This window comes from Rhea pennata, chromosome 1 (genome assembly GCF_028389875.1).
Source record: "Rhea pennata isolate bPtePen1 chromosome 1, bPtePen1.pri, whole genome shotgun sequence".
Lineage (NCBI taxonomy): Eukaryota > Metazoa > Chordata > Aves > Rheiformes > Rheidae > Rhea > Rhea pennata.
In genome coordinates, this window is record NC_084663.1 from 13,812,093 (window position 1) to 13,838,989 (window position 26,897).

The 26,897-nt window shown below is 39.9% G+C and overlaps 2 protein-coding genes across 4 annotated transcripts; one reads left to right on the forward strand and one right to left on the reverse strand.

Annotated features, from left to right (window-relative positions):
• On the forward strand, positions 1-9,061 carry PMPCB (peptidase, mitochondrial processing subunit beta). Its single transcript, XM_062581864.1, has 13 exons — positions 1-106; positions 1,956-2,096; positions 2,414-2,500; positions 2,972-3,101; positions 3,561-3,759; positions 4,441-4,520; positions 5,080-5,192; positions 5,752-5,895; positions 6,468-6,628; positions 7,909-7,994; positions 8,068-8,156; positions 8,379-8,454; positions 8,550-9,061. The coding sequence occupies exons 1-13, from the start codon at positions 17-19 to the stop codon at positions 8,612-8,614; spliced, it is 1,461 nt and encodes a 486-aa protein (XP_062437848.1). The 5' UTR covers positions 1-16; the 3' UTR covers positions 8,615-9,061.
• On the reverse strand, positions 8,775-26,865 carry DNAJC2 (DnaJ heat shock protein family (Hsp40) member C2). Of its 3 annotated transcripts, none has more exons than XM_062581853.1 (17): positions 26,752-26,865; positions 25,285-25,475; positions 24,591-24,666; positions 22,378-22,476; positions 19,717-19,858; positions 18,447-18,527; positions 17,635-17,700; positions 15,732-15,823; positions 15,509-15,630; positions 14,550-14,699; positions 14,179-14,267; positions 14,023-14,092; positions 12,462-12,646; positions 11,075-11,175; positions 10,023-10,130; positions 9,439-9,593; positions 8,775-8,895 (listed from the first exon to the last, which is right to left on the reverse strand). In XM_062581853.1, the coding sequence occupies exons 2-17, from the start codon at positions 25,315-25,317 to the stop codon at positions 8,821-8,823; spliced, it is 1,644 nt and encodes a 547-aa protein (XP_062437837.1). In that variant the 5' UTR covers positions 25,318-25,475; positions 26,752-26,865; the 3' UTR covers positions 8,775-8,820. The 3 variants fall into 3 exon arrangements, with proteins under 3 accessions (XP_062437837.1, XP_062437828.1, XP_062437817.1); XM_062581844.1 differs by lacking the exon at positions 26,752-26,865 and adding an exon at positions 26,330-26,498 and having other exon boundaries at positions 25,285-25,386; XM_062581833.1 differs by lacking the exon at positions 26,752-26,865 and adding an exon at positions 26,330-26,498.
• Between the last annotated feature and the right edge of the window lie 32 nt (positions 26,866-26,897).

The window sequence follows — 26,897 nt, forward strand, 5'->3', positions numbered from 1 at the left end:
CTCTCCGCTCACGAAGATGGCGGCGTCTACAGGTCGCATAGCCGCTCGGCGGCTTTTCTTGCCGTGGGCTAGCCGCCTCGTGCGGGAGCGCACCCCGGGGAGCCGGGTAGGTGGCAGAGGAGAGAAGCGGAAGGGCTTGGGGGGGGGGGGGGCCTGGCGGCCCCCCGGCTCCTTGTGCTGGTGCTCAGCCTGCCGGAATCGGTTGTGGGGGGTCGGTAATGGCGGCCGCACCGAGGTGCATGCCGGGATTTGTAGTCCTAGGGACGGCCGTTGGGTTGGGGTGGAGCTGGCTGCCGCGGTGCGCTCTGGGAGTTGTAGTCGCAGCGCGGCTGAGGGGAGCGCGAGCGTCCCCTCGGCGGACCCAGCGCTCCGGGGCCGCGGTGAGGGGCGAGCCTGGGTGTTGCAGGTCCCCCAGTGCCAAGAGGGGTCTGTGCGGGCCCTGTGAGGAGAGGCGTACGGAGCTGGCTTGTTCAGCCCGGACAAGGAGAGTCGAACGGAGAGCTTTGGACTAGGTATAAGGAAAAGGTTTTTTTCCCACGAGGCCAGTCAGGGAGGTTGTGCAGCCTCTCTCCGTTCCGGGAGGTTTTTGAAACCCAACTGGACAAAAACCTGAGAGCAACCTGGTCTGACCCTGTAGCTGCCCTGCTGTGAGCAGGAGGTTGTACTGGAGACCTCCCGAAGCCCTTTCCAACCTGAATTATTCTATGATTCTAAGATTTACCTGAGTTTGGAGAGACCTAGTTTATTGGGATTCAGCTGCAGTCTCCTACCTCTGAACCTTGGTGGATGAGAGGTGGATTGTCTACCTTAAGGTTCAGAACAGTCACAAAGTGAGGGGAATCTTTTAACATTTACATTTTAAAGAACCATTTTTTTTGGAATAGTTTATTGTTTGAAGTACTCATTTGGGATACATGTTTAAACGTATTGCTCATTTTCAACATTAACAAAAAAAAAATTTTTTTTTAATCTTCCTTTCTCTCCCACCCAATTTGATTAATAACTTGAACTTAGGGCTACAAAGATGATCAGAGGGCTGTAGCACCTGCCCTATGAGGAACGGCTGCGAGAGCTGGGCCTCTTCAGCCTGGGGGAGAGAAGACTGAGGGGGGATGTGATCAATGTGTATAAGTATCTGAAGGGAGGGTGTCAGGGGGACAGAGACAAACTCTCTTCAGTTGTCCCAGGTGACAGGACAAGAGGCAATGGGCAGAAATTGAAGCACAGGAAGTTCTGCCTGACCGTGAGGGGGAATTTCTTCCCTGTGAGAGTGACGGAGCACTGGCACAGGTTGCCCAGAGAGGTTGTGGAGTCTCTTTCTCTGGAGATCTTCAAGGCCCGCCTGGATGCAACCCTGTCTGCCATGCTCTAGGTGACCCTGCTGAGCAGGGAGGTTGGACTAGGTGATCTCCAGAGGTCCCTTCTAGCCTGACTGATTCTATGAACTGTCAGACGATTGCATAAAAGGTGGTGATTTCAACTCTGGCCCTGATTTGAACAAAGGGTGACTGCAGTTTGCAGTCCTCCTCATGTAGACCATTGAACTGTATCTAATTTTCCTTTGGATACCAGGTACCCAAAAGGATTTCAGATGCGAAGGGACATACTCAGTGTCCCGTAGGCTCTTACTGGCAGAAGTGCAGTGTGACTCTGGGATGGCTGGGTGGTAATAATTTTCAGTAAGAGTGCTTTGCCAGAGGGAAGCTGGCGCACTCTGCTCCTTTTTAATTCCCTTCATGCTTTTCCTCTGAGTGAGGTTAGTACAACCCTAATGTGAAGTAGTGGTGAATAGATCAGTGTTAACTTAAATATTTTCTTAACTTTTTTTCTTAAATGCATGCTTAAACATAAATAAGTACTGGATATTTTTTTTTCTTTTTTTTTTTAAGTTCAGGAATATACTTTCCAGAAGATTTTCCTACAATCTGAGCATAACAGATGCTTTTTCCTTACAGTGTGTACATATTGGAACAGGCAGGTTCAGAGCTTCCAAGGCAGCAACAAAAGTAGTCTTAAATGTTCCTGAAACTAGGGTGTCTCCTCTGGAAAATGGCTTGCAAGTAGCTTCTGAAGACTCTGGACTCTCAACATGCACAGTAGGTGTAACTTATAATGAGACCATTTTTCATAACCGTATTACTGTATTTTGTTTTCTTGTGGAATTAAGATGAATGCTTTCAGTTTTTGTTAAAGAGTTGCTCTTAAAAATTAAGCAGGGAAGTGGGAGTCTTAAGGCTTTTGTAAAGGATTTGTGATTAGATTTTTGTTAGTATTAGATTTTTTTTTCCGAAAACCTGTTTTTTTAAGGGAAAAGCCATTACAAAATAGGTCTTGAAAATCTAAGTGTAGTTCGTACAGAAAAAGGAGCAGAGCCACATTATCATATAGTAAGATTTTTTTTTTCTTCCATGAGGTTGGACTTTGGATTGATGCTGGAAGCAGGTATGAAAATGAGAAGAACAATGGAACTGCTCATTTTCTGGAGCATATGGCTTTCAAGGCAAGTATGAATACTAATTCTGCAAATTTTAAAGTGACTATCTGAGTTATTAGTCTTAAAAGATCAATGATAAGAACTTTATCAGAATCCTGTAGTAAGTTTTTTTCAAATCGAGAAAAAAGGAAATGGCTTAGATTTTGCCTCCAATCAGAGAGAGAAGATAAAGTCCTTGTCTTGCTCATACTCAACAGTGAATTAGTAGCAAAAGTCTAATTTTAAGGAACTTAAACTTGTTTTAATATTCTTAGAAAACACACAGTCCTTCTTTTGCCAGCTTTCTGTTTTCATTTGGGAGTGCAGCATGTTTTATATCTGACTTTCCCCTTTTGAGATATTAGTGTGCTGCTTTCTTTTTTTTCTAAAAGATTTTTCTGTTTTTTGTCCTTGGCCTTAACTTATATAGACAAAGTGTAGAAATAATGGAAGAGGGGTTCAAGGGTCTAGTTTGACTTCCTTATTGTTTTATTTCAGGGGACAAAAAAGAGATCTCAGTTAGACCTTGAACTAGAGATTGAGAACATGGGAGCTCACCTGAATGCCTATACATCCAGGGAACAAACAGTGTATTACGCAAAGGCTTTTTCCAAAGATTTACCAAAAGGTAACTGTTTTCATTCATCAGAAAAGCAGCAAAGAATGAAATGCTTACCAGGCTCCTGATGAGGTAATGCAGGCTAATGATGCTTTTTCAGTGTAACAGTCCTTTCCTTAAAGGAGGAGAAGTTTCTTCTTGAGCTTCATAGGAAATATCAGAATGCAAGTTTGGAAAGGAGCATGCCAGCAGTGAAGCTGATACCTGAAATGTCTTTGCTAGTTTTGCAAAATAAAATACCCTTTGGGCTTCTCCCTTCCTGAAGAGCAAGTCTCTTTTCCCTTCTGAAGAAAAACTTCAGTATTTTTAGCATCCTGCTAAGCAATTAAAAAAAAAAACTCAAAAAACCTTAATTTTGATTAGCTAATCTTGGGCCATCTGAACTTCAGGAGTGGGTTTTACTTTTGAATCAAATTTTTCTAGTAGTCTGAAAATAAACTTCACATTTCCATCTCTATTTTCAATTAGCTGTGGAAATTCTTGCTGATATAATTCAGAACAGTACCCTGGGAGAAGCAGAGATTGAGCGTGAGCGAGGAGTTATACTTCGAGAGATGCAGGAAGTTGAAACCAATTTACAGGAAGTTGTCTTTGATTACCTTCACGCTACAGCCTATCAGAAAACAGCCTTGGGACGAACAATTTTAGGACCCACTGAGAATATCAAGTATGTCCAAATGTGCCTACTTCTAATTGTGTGGTAACTTTGCATATTTGAAAGACCCTGAAAATGTAGGGGACAGCTTCAGTTCTTATTTTTTTCCTGGAAGGTAGTCAAAGTTGCATTGGCTATAACTGTAAGAATTTCCCAATTGCTTTAATTCCCCTTTATGCAGGCATCAAAGGGTATGTGAACTTCAGATATCTACTGCATATCTTCATTATTTGCCATATTTTCGTTTTGTTTTTTAATAATTTATCTGTCACAAAATTAGAAACACTTTTTTCCCCATCAGTCTGGTGTCAGTCACTACCATAAATACTGTTTACACTGCTCATTCAGCACTTGCTTATACCAGTGCGGACCAGGAGACTGTAAATGTGTTGTTTTAAAACTGTCATGAGATCAGCAGTAGATACTGTCTGTACCTGAGTGGAGTTGAACAGGGAGGACCCTTGTAATTCCCACTCCTTTGGGAGAAGCAAGAAGATCTTTGAAAGATCAAATGAATCAAGCACCTATTTGCTTTTTAGGAAGTCAGTCTTATTCTAGTTGCCTGCCTCCACGCACTGTGTGTTGGCAGAATTTAAAGTTATTCTAGTATTGGTCTGTGCATGAATCTCTTCTTCCTGTAATAAATTCTACTGACAGTGTAATGATGTTTTTGTTTTCCTGGACTATTTTCAGATCTATAAACCGTAATGACTTGGTGGAGTATATAACAACACATTATAAAGGACCCAGAATAATTCTGGCTGCTGCTGGAGGTTAGTATGAGACATTCACCCTGTGAAGCTATATTTAAAATCAAGGTCTTTTAGGTTTTCAGGAACAACAAGATGATTTGCCCATTGTTCAGTAGGTCCTGGAAGCACGTTGTTAGCCCAACACATTCTGTTTTTGTTTTCCTATCTTTTGAATTTCTGTTCCGTCTTTCCCTCGGTAGTATTTCAGAAACATTCTTAAGCTGATAACTAGGAGCGAGGGGGCCTCAGTCATTCTACCATGTGGGCAGGAGAAGAAGGGCCTAGAGTTCAGCACAAATAGGGGAGTAACAAAAGAAAGCACAGAGAAAGACAGGGGATAATACTGAGGCTTGAAATTGAGAGCAAAGAGCTTGATTTGCTGTAATACCAATAGAAGGCTATTGGAGAGAATTAAGGAAGGTGATCATGATGATCTTACTCAGCACAGTAATGGAAGTGAGGAATCTAGAAGTGTGTTTGACACGGGGAAATCATAAATTACTACTTAGTTGAGACTTTAAATTGCATAATAACCATTTACAGAATAATGTTAACATGTATGTGAAATGTCTTTGTTCAGGGGTCTCTCATGATGAGTTGCTTGATCTAGCAAAATCCCATTTTGGTAACTTACCCTCTGCTCCAGAAGGAGGACTGCCAGTCCTGCCACCCTGCAGCTTCACGGGGAGCGAGGTAAGCTCTTAGATGGCTCGGTGGGCTGGCCTTAGCATCCTCTGTGAGCATGACTGACACAGGCTGTCTGCTGAGGAGAGCTTCTCAACCTCGTACACAGCAGATTTAAAGGTTTTGAGCCTCCAATGAGGGCAGCTGGAACATTGCTTTCCAGAACAGTTTCTTCCAAACTTTCCTGGGCGAGCCTTACTGCCACCACTTTTTCAGCCTTGCCAGTTCCTGAAAAAAAAGCTCCCTTACTTCTGCTGCTACTTCCCCTTTTCTCTCTTGCCTATGTTAGTGCAGCATTTTCACTTGTTGGGAACTAGTATTTTAAAGGACGTGGCTGAGGACTGAGGTGTCTGCATTTCAGTTCCAGCTCTGTTCAGATTTTGAAAAGTCACTACCTTTCCTCATAAGACTCATGTTAAATAATACAGAATCAAGAATTAAAGCATATGAAGTATGTGCATGGTTTATGCCACGCATGTAATGGAAATATCTGTATCCTAACACTTAACTTTCCGTGTATATTGCTGCGTGCAGGTTGTACTACATTTACTTTCATGTACTCCCACAGATCCGTATAAGAGACGACAAGATGCCCTTGGCACACATTGCAATAGCTGTTGAAGCAGCTGGTTGGTCTCACCCAGATACAATCCCCCTTATGGTGGCAAATACTCTGATAGGTAACTGGGATCGTTCCTTTGGAGGAGGCGTGGTGAGTGACCCTGCACGCACCTTCCTGGTTTTAATAAGGCTGGCTGACTGGTGAGACTTGTCTGATTTGGGTACTGCCAGTGTGAACCCATTCAAACATCTGATGGTGCTACTGTTGCTACATGACTTTGTGGCCCTTTATTGGAGTGGGGGAAGGGAAACCAATCGGGAGTCTGGGAGAAGTTGTTGCCCAAGATCTAGGAAAATCTTAGCAAATAGTGGTGAAGCCTTTGAAATGTGGGTGAGTTGGGGTCAGCCAGCCCTGATGCCAAGTGGAATGTTTCATACCTATATGCCATGAGAACTTGGGGGTATCAATAACCATTCCCTTTCTTGAACCTGTGTAGCTTTACAGTTCTGTTTAAAGCCTGACGTAAAGAATCATAGTGTGAGATTACATACAAGGAAAGAAGCTGTCTCAGATGAGAGCTGATGCTTAACCTTGGAGCTTCCCCTGGAGTGTGTGATGCTACTGCCTGTTCTGTTACCATTGAAATGAAAACAGTGGGGTGTGGAGGAAACTAGTGGGCTTTCAAGAATCTTCATGAAATGCACTTTCTCTTGCCTCAACAGAATTTATCCAGTAAACTTGCTCAGATTGCCTGCCATGGTAACTTGTGTCATAGCTTCCAATCCTTCAACACCTGCTACACTGATACAGGGTTGTGGGGACTCTATATGGTTTGTGAGCCATCCACTATACAGGACATGGTGCACTTTGTTCAGAGAGAATGGTAAGTACACAACTGCTTCTCTGAAAACTTATTTTCAGTGGAGGAATTCTATTTAAAGATGGTAACTATTTAAAGAGAATACTCTTGCTTCTCTGTTTAGATCTGCCTGGAAAAAACATATGGATCAAGTTCTGAGCTTTGATACTGCAAAGCAGCCAGCAGCCAGTTTTTGGCAGTCTTATTTTAATGGAAGGTTTAGCTCTCCTCATGGAATAAATACTAACTACAGTTATTGAAATAGGGCTCCTCATATAAGAAAACATAGCAGTGACTTCTTTTGAGTTTCAAGTGAAGGAGTTATGGAAATACCTGTCAAACCTTTTAGCGTACAAAGTCAGTATATAGCATCCATGAACTGCATGTAAGACGATTGGAAGAGTACACATTCAGAGTAATGAATGTGTAGTTACCTTCAAATCCCATTACTAAAACCATTCTGTAGTTACTATCCCACATGACGTACGAGGTAGTCACCTGTTAATTAGAGAGCTCTAGTGAGAGTACATATCTTTAGCAGGAAATGATTTCATTTTCCTAAGCTGAAAAGATGTGCATAGGTACAGCTGTAATTTGATTGAATTGCAAATGTAATAAGAAAGAGATGGGAAATCCATACATTATCTAATGGGTATGGACTGAAAGTGAATGAAGTTGAAAGAAAACTTGAAAATGAGTTTCTTTAATCACTTAGATCATTTTTCTATACTATTATTGTGTAAAATCTCTGTAACCAACTTTTTGGGGAAAAAATGACATTGCTCTAGCTGTTTGCTTGCTAAAACTTAGGACTGGAGAAATTCTTGTGCATTCTTATTGCATTTTAATAATTAGAATGCATTAAAATATTTAATGTATCCCTCTGTCCTTCTAGTAATGGTTTCTCTCCTACAGTATGATGTAGTTGAGACAGTTCACGGTCTCACCAAGAGCCAGGCAGCAGCAGATGCCTCTGGGTTAATTATCTATAACTGTTTGCTTCCTATTTTACAACAGCCCTTATCAAGATAGTAAGTACAGACTGTACTTAAGCTGTATTTCATTTAAGATATTTTATCTAAGGAGGAAAAATTGGTTCTTTGGTTGAATTGGGGGATACTTCCAAATTCACTACTCTTGCACTTCTTCTTTAAATCCTATGGCTTGTTTCTATATCAAGTGCTATTTGCTGTCTGTAGGAAAGACATGCCTTGGTGGATGTATGCAGTTCTTTATCACAGGCAATCTTGTGTGCTACAGATTAGCACTATCTGCTGCCTTTGTGGATTTAAACTATTTTTCAGGATAAGACTTTGCACCAGCGTTACAGAAAATGAAGTAGCTCGAGCCAAAAATCTTCTAAAGACAAATATGCTGCTACAACTTGATGGTGAGACTTAACTGGAACTTTTTATTCTTACTGTAATTGTACGCTGATAACTGAAGCATTTTCCCCCTTTTAGGGTCTACACCAATCTGTGAAGACATTGGAAGACAGATGCTGTGTTATAAGCGCAGAATCCCAATTCCAGAACTTGAGGCAAGAATTGAAGTAAGTGGTGCTTTCGTTATGATTCTTAAGTTACACCCTTACTGTAGCAGTTAAATTTCTAATTGTTACAGGAAATGACAATACAGAGATTAGATTGTTTTCCAAGGAAAAGATTTCAACTGCTGTTGCCTGTACTTCTGGGTTATACAGAATTAAGATCGGTAGCTCTTAATACTTTTTCAGCCAGGATGGGTAACAAAGGTGTCTCTCCAACCCTTTTAGGCTATTGATGCCCAGACTCTTAGAGAAGTTTGCACAAAGTACATCTATGATAAGCACCCTGCAGTTGCTGCCATAGGTATGTTGTAATACAAGTTCCCCTACTCTCCCATAATGTCACACCATTCTGTGTAAGTTTAGCATGTGTCATGGCTGACTTTCTTTAACTTCCAGGTCCAATTGAACAACTTCCAGAATATAACAAAATCTGCAGTGGCATGTACTGGCTTCGTGTTTAGTGAATAAAAAGCATTTTCAGTATGCTTTTAAAACTCTTAAAGACAAACTCACTCTTGTTCAACAGTTTTTGACTTGGAGAAATCCATTTGAGAAGATTAAAACTCAAGCACGACACATATTCCTGTGCATCTGTATAATTAAGGAAAGAATGAAAGCATGTACAGTATTTGCATTTTTATTATAAAACAAAGATTGTCAGTAAAAGTCATTTCCTGACTTTAGTAGCATTCATCGCTTGTTCTTGAGCAGCTTTCTTTGCCTTGACCATTTCAACAAGTTCCTGGAGGATTTAGAAAACAAACCCCACTTATTTAATGTGTAACTAGTTAACTCTGCTCTATTTTGAATGCAGCCCTCTCCCCCCTGGACAGAGGGATGAACTTAGGCAGTTTAGTGTCTTACAGCTATTTCTCTTAGAAACACAAATAAATGAAAACTGACATCTTTTTGAGGGTAAATGCTTATTTTCATCCCCTGTAATATAACAAGAGGCTAGGACAGGACTTCAGCATCTAGAGAAGTTTACTACATCTAGCTACAAGAAGTTTACTATGAAACTGCAAGAAAGCTTTCAAGAGGCAGACTTGCCTACTAGCTCCCAGGTCCACTAATTTCACTGAGAATATATGAAAACTCTAAACTGCTCTTTTTTGTATTAAGTGTCATATCAAAAAAGTATTTTGCCAAAAGGCTCCACCTTACACCGGAGTTTGCTGTTCTTGGATGCTGTTTATGATAGGGACAGCAACACTTAAAAAGCAATGGACTCTGACAAAACCTGGCCTAATTACAATCCTAGAAGGAGGTTGGTGAAGAACTTTACCTTATATCGTTTCATACAGTCTTTTTTTGAACGGCCTGGAACAGCTGCTGCTATTTTCTCCCATCTTTCAGGAGTATTTACTGGATAAGTCTTCAGTGCTTGTTCTAAAAGCTTTTGTTCTTCTGTAGTCCAAGGAGATGAATCTAAAGGTGAACCTGTTTTTAAATGCAAAAATGACAGTAAGAAACAAGATATTTAATAAGGCAGTCCACGGTCATCTTAAAATATTGTAAAAATTACAGTTGTAGTGTAACACATCTTTAGGGTGCAGTTTTGTGATACTCCTCCCTGGTGACATAGCTCCCTCTGAGGAATGGAAGAGCTTGAGGAAGAAGTACCCCAGAAGTCTTACCTCCTGCCCCACCCAGAAAGTGTTCCAAACCATCAATAACTGCTTAATTAACCTTGGTTTGTACTGTGTGTGCCAAAAACATGCAGACAAATCCAATAGTTTGGATCTTTTAATACATAGGTAAGTTTGTAAGCTAGTAGTGTGCCTGTAAGAAAGTAACCCAAACTTGCTTAGACTCACACTATGACCAGGGGACAGAGCTCTGCAAGAAGAGCTCTATTTTCAGCCTTACCTTCAAACCGTTCCGAGGGGGCAGCACTGTCCATCTGAGGCACGACACCATGCTCTTTTTTGAATTTGTCAAATGCTTTCTTGTTTATATCATCTTTTTGATGAGGGTCTATAAGCAACAGATATTTAAGAGCATAATTATTGCAAAAACATTAAAGCCATATATAATAATAAATACAGTATGTAGCAGACTATCCTAAAATGGATATTCACACAAACAAAAACCACTCATCTTCATTTTAAAAGGTTAGTGAAGAGGATGGTAGATAAAATCTTTTAGGGCACAATACATTTTGCTAAGTGTGAGGCTCTCCAATCCCTATCCTTCTTTATATTGTTCAAAGGAATACTTTGTTCATGGCCTCTTGAGCCTGAACCTGCAACTTCAGTTGCAGTAAAGGTTGCCTTAAGTAAAGATTGCAGCACAAAACTCATGCATTATCCACAGTGGCAGAGGGGTAGTCAGGAACACCAGGAAAGTCTAGGTCTTCCTTGAGCAGCTGTGTGGTTTGGAATGGAGAAACCTCTTTGAAACTTTTTTCCCCTGTAGTAGAATGTTTTGATTTTTCTTGAGAACTTGCTTCAGAACCTATTCTCAGTATCCCCAGCTCTCTAGGCTCTATTTACTACAAAAGGAAGTAAGTCACGCTAATTTAGGAGTCCCACTCACTTTTTAAAAAGTATGTCTACAGAATCATCAGTTACATTTATTTTAGATGCTGTCTCCTTAGCAGAGAACTCTTCCAGAGCGAGACAAACCGGCCTATGGGTACAGAGGAGCCCAGGCAATTAATTTGGCCAATGCATTTATCTATGCAGTAGGATTAAAAGAATGCCTGATATTCACTCATCAGGTGGTTACTTACAGCATAGCTACTAATATTCCATGGCTGAAAAGACTGGGTCACAGAAATACTCATCTAAAGCCTCCACCTGAGCTACATTTGTTCTTGAGATGTATGGACTATCTTGGAAACAAACAAACAAACAAAAAAAGCAGCCATATAGAAGGATGCAGACCATCTTATTACAAAAATAAGATGATAAAGATACCGAGTTTTTGGAGGCTCTTTGCTTTATTGATGACATCTTTTGCTGTTCGTTTTATTCCAGTAGTAGAGTGCAAGTTCATATAATTGGCAATAACTTCCCACCTAAAACAAGAATAGAAAGGAGAAAAGAGCAATTACATAATAGGTGATCTTCCTTCAAGCTTCTGCACATAGGTGAACAAATTTATAACAATTCCTAAGTAAGTATAATCATACTTAAATATGTATACAACTCACATTTTGGTGATATTCAAAAGCTATGGACTTTAATATAATAACGAACTTTCACATTAATTCATTTACTTTCCAAAATAATTATGTCTGACATCCTTAAGAATTCAGTCAAATAAGTTGGGTGAGCCTCTTGGGTTCTGATACAGAAAAAGGAGGCAAAAGAATACAGATGCCTGAATACAAAATCTTCAAAACTCTGCTCAGCTGTTGCTTACCTTATCATAAGCACCTCTGACATGAAATACTGCTGCTGCACTGAAGGGGCTGAGCAGATGTTAACCCTGGCCACGGCCCCCAAAGGACTGCCCATTCATCAAGTAAAGGGGCTTCAACAGGAGCATGCTGGAACACCACTAGTCCCAGAATTGCTCCTAGTACACTTAGGAGGAGGAGGAGGAGGATTTGCATCTGCTCAGACAGCAGAATCTTACTTAAAGCTAGGTCCTAGATAAGTACCTGCAGTGTAGAAATAGGTACTGGTATCACCTCCATCATCTGTGAAGAGTATGATTTTTTTTAAAAAAATAAAAGGTTTTAGTACATTTAATAAAGGTTTTAAGTCTGTGAATCCTAAGTAGAAGGAGGCATTTTGCCATGAGAAGGAACAATATTCTACTCTGTCCTTAAATTTTATTAGTAAGCTGATCACACATGCTACTTGCTGTGAACTCTGGCTTTTCTCTTTTCCTTGACCCTCTCCTAAAGCTCATAGCTCTGAATGTTTTCCTCCTATCACACAGGAGGAAAACCAACCTCACATTTACCGTGGAGCTGGTGCAGAGATACAGAGTAGCTAATACACTGCATTCCTACCCAGCTGGATCACTCTCACTGTTCCAGCTGTGCTTTAAGGACTGGAGCCTACCGAGCAGACACACCCGTGCAGGCATGTGCCAAGGCACAATCTTGCTGATGGACTGAGGCTTGAACAAAGTTCAAGGTAGAAACAAGACCTAGGGCTAGGGCTATTGCTAGTCACAGGTAGTGCACACTACCAAGAGAAAACAAACCACAGGCTGCTCAACAGCCAAGACAAAGGAAATGTAGGGAGTCCTGCCAGTCCTACTTCAGAAGGCCTGAAAATAAGTGGTACTGTGCTTGTTATTTAATTAAAAATTCTTAGTAGGGCTTTTAATACTGAAAATGAGAAGTACCTTGAGTTAGTCCCTGCTGGGAAGAGGTTCACAGCCTTAATTAACAACTGTAAATCATCTTCTGGCCAGTTTTTGCTTCCCCCTCCACCACCACTGGTTGACTTTTCTGAACTCTTTGTTGCTTGGCGCGTACGAGCCTCTGCCTCTTCTTTCTCTCGCCTTATTTGTTCATTTATTTCTTCTATCTGAAGAATGGTAAACATGCATCATTTTTTAAATTTAACATTTACATAAATCCCTTGCTCTATGATTGCTATGAGCCTTGAATTTAGCTTTGTTTCTGCCCTGTATATTATACTTATGGAAAACGAGCCTACCTGCCCCAGTATTATTTTGCTCTATCACATGTATGGATTTGGACATCCCAAACTAGCAGCTACAGCAAAAATCCATCACAAATTCATTAGCAAATGAAAAGAACACTCCCAGGACTTAGGCAAAACTGCTGAATATAATGGGAATGTCTGTGCCACTATCTGACACTAAGGGACAGATCCACAAAAGGATTAGGAACCTGAAGCTACAGGTGGGCACAGTTAAACATCCATCCAAAACAATAACCCCCAAATCCTCCAACATAACTGCTACCTAGGCTTGGAGATGCCAAAAGTCTGCAGTTGCTATAGTTGCATGGAAAGTGAAAGCTGCAGCAAATTAGCTATATTGATCACAGATAAAAGTATTAACTACAACAAGTTATATTTTAGCTTCTAAGTACTTACTCAAGGTTTGGTGGCCATATGTAGCTTGTTAGCAAGCAATTCAGCAGAACTTAAGTTATCTATCGCATATCTTTGGGAACTGTAACCACATCTCGAGACTGTAATGGAGACATATCTTTAATGCAGCTTCTTCTGAGTATGCCCACTCACATTTTGGTGATATTCAAAAGCTATGGACTTAAGCCCATTGACAGTATGCACAAAGTAGGTTTCTTGCTATTATCTTAATCTGGCAAAGAGGAAATTATCTCATAGATGATGACGATGGTTACTGCAAAATGGAACAGCTCTAACAGAGAAAGAAAGTTGAGTGTCCAGTATTTGGAACACTCTCCTGGATACTGGGAGATTGGATTCAAGTCACCTGAAGAACAGGAGAGAGTTGAACCTTAAGTCTTCAGCTGAGTAAACCTGACCCTTGGACAAGCCACAGGCTGTAGCATTTAAGTCCTTTTGTGGATCCAGCCCTGGGTCACGGACACTAGATGGAGAATCTTTCTTGAGTAACAGGTTAAGACGGTTCTCCTTCCCTTCTACGTAACTGCTACCCATTGCTGGGGAAACCTTAATTCCTCTACTGTTTCTATACACTGCACAAGTAGTGGAAAAAAGCACAGACTTTCTTCAGCTGGTGCTTTTTTATTTTACCAGTCCTGACCTCCACTAGGTATGGAGCAGACAACAAGTCTGTCAGGGGACTCTGAATCTCAGGTCTTTATGTTTAATAGGCCGGGTTCCACAGCAACTGTGTTGTTTCTTGTATCTTGTTTAGATTCAGCCAGGTAAATTTTGCAAGTCTAATTATTCTATTATTTTGATCTGTCACTCAGCATAATTACCTGTTTTACTACAGCCGCCTTTCCTCCTTCCCTTGTTGTGGATGTAAGTGCTTCATTCAAGCATTGCAGACTAAAAACAAATTATTAAGTTACATTGGATAGCTAGTAGAAAGATGGATATCAAAATGAGCAGAAATCAGAGTCAGGAAGACTTACCTTGCTAGTTCAAGGCGATCACAAAGCTTTTCCACCTCCTCCATCATTTTAACACAATCTGCCTCATTATCAGAAAAGTAATTCCAGTTCTGGAAGCAGAAATACATGTTCTACCTTGAACTGTATTGTCCTGTATCTTCAGACAAAGGCTTCACACACAAGCATTCTTCAGACATTTGGACTTATTTGGCCAGTTTTGCTCATAACTCAAAACTATATGATAACTATGTTTTAGTATTTTGCTTTTTAGTAAACTCAATTTTCATACCCATCTCTGGCCATAAGAACAAGCATGTGATAGGGTCTGATCTAAGCAAGCATAACAACTTCACTAATGTAATCTGTATTTCAGTATAATAATATTTAAATACCTTGCATGTTGTTCTCAATTTTTGCCTTTCTTTCTTGATCGCTTTTTTCTGTATCTCTTTTTCTTTTTTTGCTACTAATGCTTGTTGCCTAACTTCTTCTTCTTCTTTTTCTTTCGCTAAACGTGCTGCTTCTAATTCTGCTTGTCTTTGCTGCAATCAAAGGAAAAGCAAAGGAATTTCACACTGTTATAGGTCATTCAATCATTCAATATTAATATGTGCAGTTTCCATTGTTTGGAATATATCAATAATTTAATGTTTGTTTTTTCAAGCATTTTGAGAGAGAGTAAAATATATACTAGTTGGCATTAATTCAAATGCCTCACTCACTATAAGGACTCTTAGTTTATTTTAAAGGAAGTCAGGATTTATAAAGACGTGAAACTATATGATATTTCCTATACCAGCCCCCAAAGTACTGCTTGGAAAAAAGCATTGGTTAAGCATTTCTGCTGCACCACTATTAGCATAATGCCTTGCAATTTTCCAGTTTTATCTAAGTTACTTTTTAGCACCTTATATTTTCGGTACTGTTTTTAGAGCCATCTTTTCTAAATTGTTCTTCTTATCAGGTATATTGTTACCTCAGAGTTTCACACTAATCAACCTATAAGGTTGCATACCTATAAGGAAAGCAGCTGTGTCCATTTTATGAAAGTGGAAACCAAGCCACAGATGTTAATGACTGCCTTTAAACCAGAGGATGTGTGTGCAACAACAAAACCTCAAATTTAGAAGTTTATTGTTTCAGATTTATGCTCTGTGTTTTCATCCTATTCTCAAAAGGCTCACTGGTACTCTTGCACTGCCTGTTGTACAGGGAACAGATTAAAGACAAAAGATCTGTAAACCCCAATGTAATTCTAACAGTAGTTTTCTGACACATCTAGAAACTGAAGCAGTGGATCAGGTGTGAATGAATTAGGTTTTTTCAATCCAAATTAACCAAGTTAACTTACTTTTTCTTTTGCTTCCTGTTCTTTACGTTTTGCTTCTACTTTTGCTTTCTTCTCTGCTTCTTTCTTTGCCTTTTCTTCTTCCTTAAATTTCTTTATCCTCGGATCACAGCTGTATGCGTTGTCTGGCAGAAGAAAGGCAGGCATCATGCAAGAACAGAAAAATAGAGATTTGTTAACTAATAGCAGAAATCTCCTATTTTTAAAGAGTAGTTTGTATGCTTACCAACAAGTGTCCTGATTCTGTTCATTTCTTCTTTTTTTCTCAATGCTCTGGCAGCTCTATTCTGCTTTTCAATCCACCTCCTTTCATCTCGACTAAAAAGGAAAAGCATAGTTCACCACTAATATCTTAGTGTCTGCAATGATCAGAAATTCGTCAAACATTTAAATAAAGTTTCTCCACACATATGCTTTTCTCTAAATACTTCAAAAATAGAATAATAGTAATTAAAAAAAAAAAAAGATAAAAAAAGTTCCAGGCCCCAACCTCATGTTCAAATGCTAGGTATTTGAACAAACAAACATTTCAAAACACTTGACAACACAACCAGCTCAACTGGCATTGCAGAGAAAGAGATCATGGACTTCCAAAATACAAACCACTTGCTGACCAACATCTAATCCACACAAAACAACAGAAATGCTGGTATACAGTTTTATTAAAGGACAGCCTATTATTTTAATTTTACGGAAAATAGGTCACATCAAATAAACCTGTATACACAGGATACGTTTAATGCTTTCCATGAAGTACCATGACACTCTGGTAAACTCATGACTCAATATAGCTCAGGTTAAAGAAATTAAAAATGGCTGACAATAATCTGAAAAATACTTGTCAGTGCTGTCATGAAAGACAAAAATGCTTAGGCTACAGATCCTTATCTATGCAGCCAAATATGGACCAATACTTGTAAGAAGAAAAACACCTGTAAGAGAATAGGGGACTTCTGTCCAGTAGTAGACTGAAGGATAAAAAAAGACAAGCAACATAACCTTTGAAAGAAGAGATGACAAGTATCTTAAATACCTAATAGAAGAGCAGGAAGCAGAAATGTAGTTGTATCTCTAATTATACCACTTGACTGAATATTTTTTTGGAAAGGACACTGAATGACAATAATAAAGACAAAAAGAACTATATAAATAACTAAGAGTCCTTCAATGAAAAGCCTTGAGCTTCATCTGTTCAATTTTTCAAAACTACAATTGATACAGAATTAACTGTACCTTCATAGAAGCTTTGTGAGAGAGAACACTCGGTACAAAGGGACTAAAAAACTCTAATAGCAGGATAAGGTATAAGAGGAACAAATGCCTAAGTAAAATCTAAAGAAAAAATCATAATGGAAATAGAGCAAAGATTTTAGGCACAAAGCAACTAATCGATCTAATGACAATTGATTTCTGTTCAAACCTGGATGCCTTTCTTGATAAAGAGGTTTCTGTAATGCAAGCTACTGGTCTGACTGAAAGGTAGTGCTGTGTGAAATACAGGGTAGACTAAGTGATCCAGTGCTTTATTCTAACTTGAACAGTCTGGGTTTATAACTATAGGAAGGATGAAAATGGAATGTAATTTGCAACTGCAACACGAACTAATTCAGCTACTCCACTACATCAAAAAATATGCAATATATACATCAAGCCATAAGAACTAGTCTCTCTACATTTTAGAAAGTATCACTTGTCTCAGCACAGTTTAATATGGAGTTGGGGAGAAAAATGATACCTACTTACTCATCAACTGGTCTAGCTCCAGGTTTAATTTGGAGCTTGCTGGAGCTGCAAGTCTGAACTGACATGAACACACAGGATGTGTGTTTATACTCATACAATCTTCTGGTAAAATGATTTCAAAGCACCTCAGAAACACTTCCGCGATGCAGGCAAGAATTACTCCAATTACACCGATTAAGAAACAGAAGCCCAGAGTCAGTCCAAGGTTATTCAAATCTGTGACTGACTTCTGGGCTGAGTGAGTGGAATTCTATTTCTTAGTTCAGTCTCTACCTTCCTTCCTTTGACTTAGAGTCTAATTGCAAGTTGAAAAAAAATCTTGCTATATTTGCTGCTATATTGACTGCTATGACAGTCTCCTGTCAAATTTCTTTTTACTTACGTACCATTCTGCCTTTTCTTTTTCCTCTTCATCTAAATAGGAAAATTCTCTCCAGGAATCGAAATTATACCTACAGTAAATGTAAAATTAGAAGTGAGGGGGAAAAAAAAGATGACAGCAAAACTATTACAACTACGGTATCTTTTAAAATATTAGTTTTTTTTGTAAGCAATTATACCATTAGTACCTAAACCAATTTCACTGTGTTAACTGAAAACGCAAAATGCTATTCAAAGTAACAACTCACATCTCTGACTGTGTAGGAAAGAGGGTATATTTTAGGATGGGATTAACCTCACCAGTTTTTAAGTGTCTCCAGAGCAGTTGTCTGAGTTCCCACTATAGGCAATTGAGATATAATGCTGTTTACAGAAAAATTCATTCCGTCTTACATAGACATCCATGTTTGGCAGATGAGTCAAACTCTAAACTCTGTTGACTTTACTTGACTAGACCTCCCTTTAAGAGGAGATTTTAAACACCTAGCAGAGATACAGACACCTCCACTGAAAACACAGGTCAGGTAAGATGAACCCTGCTCTTGTCTCTGAGCCAACTCAGTTCATAGCCGTTCTGGTCAGAGAATCATCGAAAGCTCCAACTGTAACTGAACTTACAATGTGGATGTATTAGCTAGGAGAAAACCAGCTCAGTTTGTGGAAAGCACCGAACAGCTGGGAGGTAATTTCATGGCACTGGCTCTGGTCTGTTCTGACCTAGCAACAGCCTACATACAGAAGGGTGTGGAAAAGCCTTTATATCACTCATCTTGAGTGGCTGTACTGTGAATAGAAACTGAGGTATCAGCTAACTTACCAGAATGAATAGAACGCATCTACCTCTTCAAATGAGGAGTTCAGGTCCCCAAGTTTAGGAACATTTTTCTTATTTGACCACCTGAAAATAAATTGATAAGTTCAAGAAATATTATATATAATATAAGCGTACTTCAAAACATGGTATGTGTTAAGTATAGAGTCAAAATACTGAAATAGAGGTTCCATCCCAGAAAGCATCTGGGCAGAGGAAGAAAACAGAAGCTCCCTCTAAATATTCTCCAGATTGTGCATTCATGGGGGAGCTCCCCCAAAAAAGTAAACTCCTCCTCAAGTTCAGTGAGCACACAAGGAGGGCCGATGGAACACAAGCTAGTAAACTAGTAACAGGGTGTCTGTTCTCCACATACACTCTGCTGGTAGAGGAGCTTGCAAAAAGTGGACAGAAGGAGTTCTGTAAATAACTCAGTTCTGTGGTAGGCTACATCTCCCACATATTCTGTGCATCCTGCCTCTATCTCATTTCTTTCCCCACAAAAAGGGAAATCTTCCGTAGGTCATAGGATTTATTATTTGATGATATGGCATCCCATTTCTAAGCAGAGAAGGGAACAACCCATCTGACAACCACAGATCTAGAAGATCCGAATCTCTGGAATATTTTCTAGAGATTCAATAGATCTACTTAAAATAAGCAAAAGATTGTTCAAAATGAGTTGTGAAGTGCATCACACAATAAAATATTTTTTTTCATACATGTAAAAACAAATAAACTTGGTTATGGACTAATATTTTGACAACCTTCATACAAAATTAATTAACAGGCATGAATCAAATGCAGAAAAAAAAACATAACACATCTTGAAAGAGAGAATCACCAAATACTCTGGTAGTTAAATTTTCTCCTCTTACCTAGCTAAATCATGACTATAACTACTGTCCTATCTTAATGTCTCATCCTTATGAGAAAATCATTAAAAAGGATTTTTTTATTCAGTAGCATATACACACTTGGTATAGTAAATAATTTTAAGATGAAACAATTTGTAATATGAAAAAGAAGCAACAGGGAGCTGAGAACAGACTTAGTCCTTTATTTCATGGGTCAAACTCAATGCCATCAATGTACCAGTTAAGATTACTTTAAAAGAAAATAATTGAGAATGTACTATTTTAGCTGTATTAAATTTCTGTCAAATTAATGCACTTTCCAGCATCCCTTAAAATCACACTTGTTACAAACTCAGTGCCAGAAGAGTTGGCAAATGCTGGTTCTCCAGCAACAGCAAAGGCAGTCTGACACAGCTTACCTGGCATTTCTTTCAAAAACTGGTGAAAAAACTTCAAAGAAGTTTTCTTTTGCTTCACTTTTGGAAGGTACAGAGTTATCAAAAGTAGGATCTATGCTGTTAAATGCTCGTCGTTTCACAGGATCAGATAGTATTTCATAAGCTGAAAAAAACCCATAAAACTTGAGACTAAAATGAGTCTTCCTAACAAGGTTGGAATGTTACAGACAAGGTCCTAAGTCTTGAAAAAGATGCTCTTGGATATGTGTTTGATTATCGTTCTGTATTCCTTTTTATTTAATTATTTTGATGATGTCTTAAATCACATTGCTATTAATTCCTGTTAAACTAAGTAGAAGAAAATACTTACGAAAAAATGACACATTTAACCATTAAATAAAACAAACTAGATAATACTTCAAAATACTTTTCTGTAGTAAATTTAGTTCAGTGTCTGGGAGTGTGGGCATGACATCTTCAGGCTTTTATCTTGCAACTAGACTTTTGCAGGTAAATTCACAAACCTGTTTATTAAGGCTTGCATTAATAGGACTTCAAGATTGGCAAGAACAGGAGCCATTCATTAGAATTTTTGCAGGGCATGACAAGATCGTACCAAGACTTTGAAACAGCATAAAACAACAAACTGCTATTAGCCAGAGCACACGAACTATCTCATCAAGCCTTCTTGCTCTTACAATTGTGCAGTTGGTGACACTGCACACTGTATTACTGAATCATAACCTAGAAATCATATGTTCAGTAGCTTGGTAAACTCATGGCTTTTTGCAAGGAAGTGTGAAATTACTGTGTCTGTCAGTTCTACAAATATCCACTATTTCTCAACAAGCGTGAAAATTGATCAAAGGAATGAAATTCATGCTGCTATCATTCATGGGCTTCTCTGGCTGCATCCATAGAGAGAGAATACTTGAAGGTCAGATTTAGAAAAACTGACCTCATTGCACATGTTAATTGAGAAAGGGAGGAAGGAATGCCCAATGAACTGCTGTGGGCCAATCTTCCTTCCCCTCTGCTTCACGGACTTCCTTCAGCTTCCCTCTGCCAGTGCTCTGAATGACACCAATTATCCTCTCCATTATAAGCTAGAAGCCTCATATACTCTGATGACATTTTTTTTGATGCAAGGAATTCTGTGCATATCCATGTTTCTTCTTCCACCTAAGAGATTTTGCTTGCATACAGACCTCCAGTTCCACTCCCACATATTTAGTTCCTCTTAGCACTGCATCTCCCATTCATTCCTTCATCAGTTCCATCTTTGGACCCCAACTACGTACACTTCTGCCTTTCCAAATTTCTTCTCTGTGTTCCATTGCCAAATACACTCTCCTATTCCACATTCCCCTTTCCTACCACTGCATTTCTTTCCTCCATGGTACTGCCTAGAAGTATCGCTCACCTTTTATGCTACTTTGTACTGTCCTCTCTATTTTTATATACTTCAACTGCACGCTTTGGGAAACATGTTTTGCTCTTTGCAGGTTGAACACATAGCATATACCTGAATTCAGCTACAGAGTATTCCAATTATAGATATTTACCAGCTTCCTTCAGGATCAAAACTATGGACAAATTTTTCTCTTGGCTAACTAGCCAGCAACAGGCAACAGCAATTCTGAAATTCTGTGTTGCCTTAATTTCCCTCTGAAGCAGGCTTTCCCAATGTTCTAATAATAGAGGTCAGTAGAACAGGTGGGAAACAAGTATCACCATTAATTTTCAGATATTAGAAATTTTCTCTTTCAAATTGAAACGAAGTCACAACTCCAGTAATATTTATGAACAGCAGCTCACAAAAAATCTGGTTTCAGTCAATTGTTGTTTGTTTCTTTTTTAAACATCTTACTATATCTCTAAGAAAAGGCTGCAAACATAACAGCTTAACATAATATCATCTAACATTTTAACTGGAATTATAAGAAGTTGTTCAGGGAAAAAAAGTTTAAAACATGCTGATGAATTGTAAGTTTCTTTTTCCCCTCCACAAGTCTTATTGATCCAAAAAAAGTGTTAAAGAAAAAAAAAAGGTGAACTCCACAGCAATTCTAGAGAGATAAGCTTGGTTACATCCAGAATACTTCCTAACATTTTGGAATTGGCCAGCAGTGGTGTTTCAGGCTATCATATTACAGACAAGAAAGGAAAAGCTATTCAATTGAGCTCACTCAGTCATCTGTAGGCCAAAGAGAGCAGCTAAAGAAACTGCTATCTTGGATAAAATCAACAGATGCTCTGTTGGCAGAAAAAGCACATTAGAATTCAGATTTTCCTATTGCTATTGGCTTCTTCCAGTAATTAGTTTATTTTATAGCTTATCAGTTTATTCCAGATATGTGGCTACCTCTAGTGGTTCATCTTTGCACATACTGCTACCAGTGTTCACATTAACTATTTTGTCTTACCACAAAGCAGCATGGCAAACCAACAGCTGCATTCTCATGCCATTTCTAACCCAATGAAAAATATAACAATGTGACCTCTGTTTACTGAAGCAGTAAACAGGGATGTACTGAAATGGAAAAGAGCTTCTTTGAAGAAGTGTTAATTACTACAAAGCTAGAAACAGCAAGAATGATATGCCTAATAAAGCACTATAAATATGTCTCATGTTAGCAAACAGATTGAAATAGCATCTAATAAGAAAAGTTCAATACTTACCCTTAGTTATGCAGGTAAAGTAATCATTATCACCTTCTCCTATCTGCTCCCCTGCAGCTTTTCGCTTGTCTGGATGATGTTTCAAAACCATGGATTTATCTAGCAAATAGAAATGTGACATTTATAAGTGTTCTATCACGAACACTTTTTAGATTTTAGGAAATTAATATAATCATTCAAATGGGTATTTCTCTAATTAGATGTTTTTCCCCATCAGGAAGGTAACAGAAATAAGTAATGAACCTGTGTATTCGATGTGTAATCACACTGAAAAAATAAAAACAACTAATTAATATAAATTTAGCTGTTACTTCTAATTAAAAGCAAAGTAGTTCAGCTAGAATGCATTTTATTTTATACCTTTACTTAAGTTCTGAACACAATCCAAGACAAAATTTTACAAGAAAACTACAGCAATGAGCCTGCAAGAGTTGTTGCACATTCCTTATGGGTCTTAAAATGGATAAAATTAAGCACACACAGAGGACTTTTTTGAGCTCAACTTAATACTCTGTGTAGGCCTTAATTCCTAAGTTATAATTAGCACATAAGTTCCTACCAATGCTATCTTAGCATTAAAACAATGAAACTAGATTTTAAACAGGCTTCTTTGCCAAAAGGTCTAGTGGCAGTACTCATGAAACATAAAATGTACCTCCTTGGCTGGCTATAAAATATCAGAATAGTTACAGCCACCTGCTTTTTGAAAAATCAGTATCCCTTGTTAAAAACAGGAACAGTACAGGATATACTAGTGAGAAAACTCACATCACTATACCAGCATGTACTAACTCAGTGCTGTTAGGATCCTAAAGACAGTCCTTTCTCTCTGTGCTAAGAGAGCACTAATCAACAGAAGACGTGCTGCTCTATGTTCATGATTAACACGCGATCGACAGGAGCACTACTAAAAACTCAAACACATGATCAAGTATCAGAGTTAACATAATTCACTGTGCATACACTGTAATAAAAGTTTGTAATTCACCAAGCATGCTCTAAATACGCTCCAAACACAAGGTAACACAGCTGCAGATGAAAGATGATTTTGTTTGTATGCTTTTAATGACCACACATAGCTGCTTGCCACAGTTTTGCTAGTAGATGATATGCTGGTACATTGCCATAACTCATTCAGTGGAGTCCAAAGGAACCTATCCTCCATCCGCTTGCATTTGGATGTAACTTGATCTACAGCTGTGGTTTCACCAGAGATGGTAGTTATACAGTTATACACACAACCATGTTCATAATCAATTCACAAAACCATCAGCTTATTTCATAAAGGTCACTGAATAGTCTTCAGAGTGCTTTTAAATCTTCCTCAGTTAAATACTTGCACTCCTCTTGCAAAGTTGACTCTTGGTCAGATTGCTTTCTAGAAAAGAATATATCTCTAAAGCCTGACACGTTGTTTTTTGATATGCAAACACCACAAAATGTCCCACATCATGACTGCCTTTGTGACTCATGCTTTGTGATTTAAGACACAGGTCCATTATATCATTAAGCAGCATACTGACACTTCCAAGCTTTATTCGCTTACTTATCTGAAATGCCAAGGAAACATAACCTCACAAGACTAAACAATTTTTAATGGCTTGATAACACCCCAGAAATCCAGCCACAGGAACCGAACACTTATCACCTGGCAAAATGACCAAAGCAGAGCAAAACCAAGCTTCTTAGTGATCTAAGTAGTAATACAGTATTCGATTTCATGAAAATCAAAGAGCTACTGCTCTATTCCTATGGAACACTCAGTCTACCAATCAAACTAATAAAAGTAATATACTTTTTAAACATTCTGTACTATTAACATGGCAATTAACCATGATAAGAGGGCTTCAAGGTAACTACCTGTTGAAACAAACAGGGCATGACTAGTTTTTTTCTCTGTCTCTCTCTCTGAGTCTGGCTGCAGACTCAAAAAGGCAAAAAGGTACAATCCTAGTCTCAAGGCTGTTGAGAAAGACACAAGAAAGCTTAGATGTGAACTCTGGAATTTTTCTGAATTAACTAGTTTTCGGTCTGTGAATTTTGGAACTCTGATGTGAATTTAAAAGTTTGGCAAGCAATACAAATCAAACAGTAGGCATTTTTAAGCCTGTGGGAATAGCACAATACTCATTCATGACACATATGTGTTTATATGTGAAATATAGCTCCGTACATCTAGGAGAAAGGTATGCTCATGAACGAAAGGTACTTACGAGCTGCTTTGATTTGTTTCTGAGTAGCCCTGTATCGTATATTTCCCAGCCCAAGAACAGCATAATGGTCTTGATTCTGAGGGAAAAAACCACACCTTTATTAAACACTGATAAACGTGATCTAACAGGCCATAACACAGGCAGAAAAACATTTCTGCCCTCCCCTGCCCACCAACATTTTAAAAATAAAAGGCAGAATTCTCTCTCTAAATAAATCTTAGAAAAGGCTACAGAAACAATTGTCTTAAATACCATAATTAGCGATTTTTTAATCAACAGGGTAAGTCACTGTTATAGAAATTCTAGTGGCTTAATTGAAACTAGATTAAAACACTGGATCCTGCAAAATTCAATTAAAAGAAAACTGAATTGCTTAATATTGAGAAAGTTGATGTAATTTCAGAATAAAAGAGGTGCTGGCAGGGGGTAGAGACACTTTTGCTGCTTACAGGAACCAATATGAAAAATAACAATTGAAGACTAGGATCTTACTCTGATGTGCACTTGAGTTTGTCCTCATCAGCTGATTATGCATGGAAAACACAAACCCAGCTGTAAAACTAGGGATGCAGAACAATTCAGATTTGGGGTGGGCAGGTCAAGGAAGGGGATTTTTAGCAGCTGGGAATGGCAGATAGCTTTGCCAGAATGTTTCCCACAAAAATAATCAATACTATCTGTATCATATGAATACCTTCCAGTCTTTTGGATCAAGTGTTTTTAACATAGGAAATTCTTCAAGCTGCAGTTCTTCATCCCCTGATTCTTCAGAAAGTTCTTTCTCATCTTCTAGCTCCTGGAAAGAGGCAGAAACATTTATGTTTCTCCTCTTAATAAACGCTTCAAACCATCTTCCCACAGGTTCCACTTGACAGAGCACTGATGCTATAAGCAAAAACATAAGAGCAACTTAACTTCACTTCTGTGGTTTACATTTTTCTTCCCAGTTGAAGCCCATAATCTCTAGTACACCATTCCAGAAAATTACAAATTGCTGTATCTTCTAATTTGCTTAAAAAAAACACCCCACATTATTATTTTAAAGATTGCAAAAATCAGACCACGTGTTTACAACATGGTTTCTTCCAAACATATTACTGTATTCTCAAATCTTGAAAAGGACTTTCAAGTTAAAACACGCACATTAAATTACACAAACACCTTCCTTCAGCTTTTGTAATACAAGAGATAAAAGTAGCAAAAACATTAAACTTGCATCGACTGTTACACTCAGGCTACATCTTTTACAAACCACTTCCTTTAACAACGAAGTTGGACTTGTTACTTAAACACTGGGTTTGAACAGGCAGCGAGGAAACACCTGAGCGAGACACGCGACGGGACTACGTAAGCGTAAATAAAGAGGAGAGTTCTGCAAGGCGGAGGAGGGAAGTCTAACTTCAGCGATGCTACAGCAGGCTCCTCGGGGTTTTTCTTGTTACTTTTTTGATCGCGTTAAGAAAAAGCCCCAGCGCTGCCAACAGCCGCGCGAGCACCTATGTTTCTGCAGGCGCAACCGCTGCCAAGCGAGCAGCCCGCGGCCCCGCCTCGGCCCCACCGCGCGCGCCAACAGCCCCGCCAACGGCCGCGCCTCGGCCCCGCCAACGGCCGCGCCGCGCGCGCCAGCGGCCCCGCCGCGCGCGCCAGCGGCCCCGCCTCGGCCCCGCCAACGGCCCCGCCGCGCGCGCCAGCGGCCGCGGGAGGGGGCCGGGAGGGAGCGCGGGCCGCGCGGCGCCTACCGGCGGACAGCGCTCTGGTGACCGCCGTGACCTGCCCCTCCGGCGCCCCCCGCAGCATGGCGGCGCGGCGGCGGCTCCGCGGGCGCGGCGCAGGGAAGCGCAGAGCTCTCGGCCCCGGCGCCGCTCCCCGCTCGTCTCGGCTCGCCGGTTGCCAGGAGCTGGCGCATGGAGGCGCTCGGCGAGCGCTTCCGGGTCGGCCGCCGCGCGCCGCGCGCAAAGCGGCCCGGCGGGGAACGCGGCCCGCCCCGAAGTGCCCGCGCGATTAGCGCCCCTGGCGCTGCGCTGACGCAGGAGCCGCCCTGTGTCCCGCCGGAGCCGCCAGCGCACGGCGCGGAAGCGCTAAGGTTATTCATGCTTTATTCGAGTCTGCGCCGCGCTTGTGCTGAGTGCGGAGCAGCCGCCTCCGGAAATCCCGCCTGAACCTTGGGCGAAGCCTTGGCAGCCATAAACCGCCGGGCAGCGGAGCCAGCGCCGAGGCGGCCGCGGTTCCGGGCGGGCGGAACCCCCGCGGCGGCGGCGGCGGTGCCGGGGGGAAGGAGATACCAGCAGCACGGCGCGCGGCGAGCAG

Bases quoted from the DNA above. Each gene is read 5' to 3' on its own strand.
- PMPCB (XM_062581864.1), top strand. From the start codon at position 17: ATGGCGGCGTCTACAGGTCGCATAGCCGCTCGGCGGCTTTTCTTGCCG. The intron at 5,193-5,751 runs GTAAGCTCTTAG...GTACTCCCACAG, and splicing joins GCAGCTTCACGGGGAGCGAG to ATCCGTATAAGAGACGACAA. The intron at 8,455-8,549 runs GTATGTTGTAAT...TTTAACTTCCAG, and splicing joins CCCTGCAGTTGCTGCCATAG to GTCCAATTGAACAACTTCCA.
- DNAJC2 (XM_062581833.1), bottom strand. From the start codon at position 26,387: ATGCTGCGGGGGGCGCCGGAGGGGCAGGTCACGGCGGTCACCAGAGCG. The intron at 25,476-26,329 runs GTAGGCGCCGCG...TTTTGCTTATAG, and splicing joins CACCAGAGCGCTGTCCGCCG to CATCAGTGCTCTGTCAAGTG. The intron at 9,594-10,022 runs GTAAGGCTGAAA...ATTTAAAAACAG, and splicing joins CCCCTCGGAACGGTTTGAAG to GTTCACCTTTAGATTCATCT.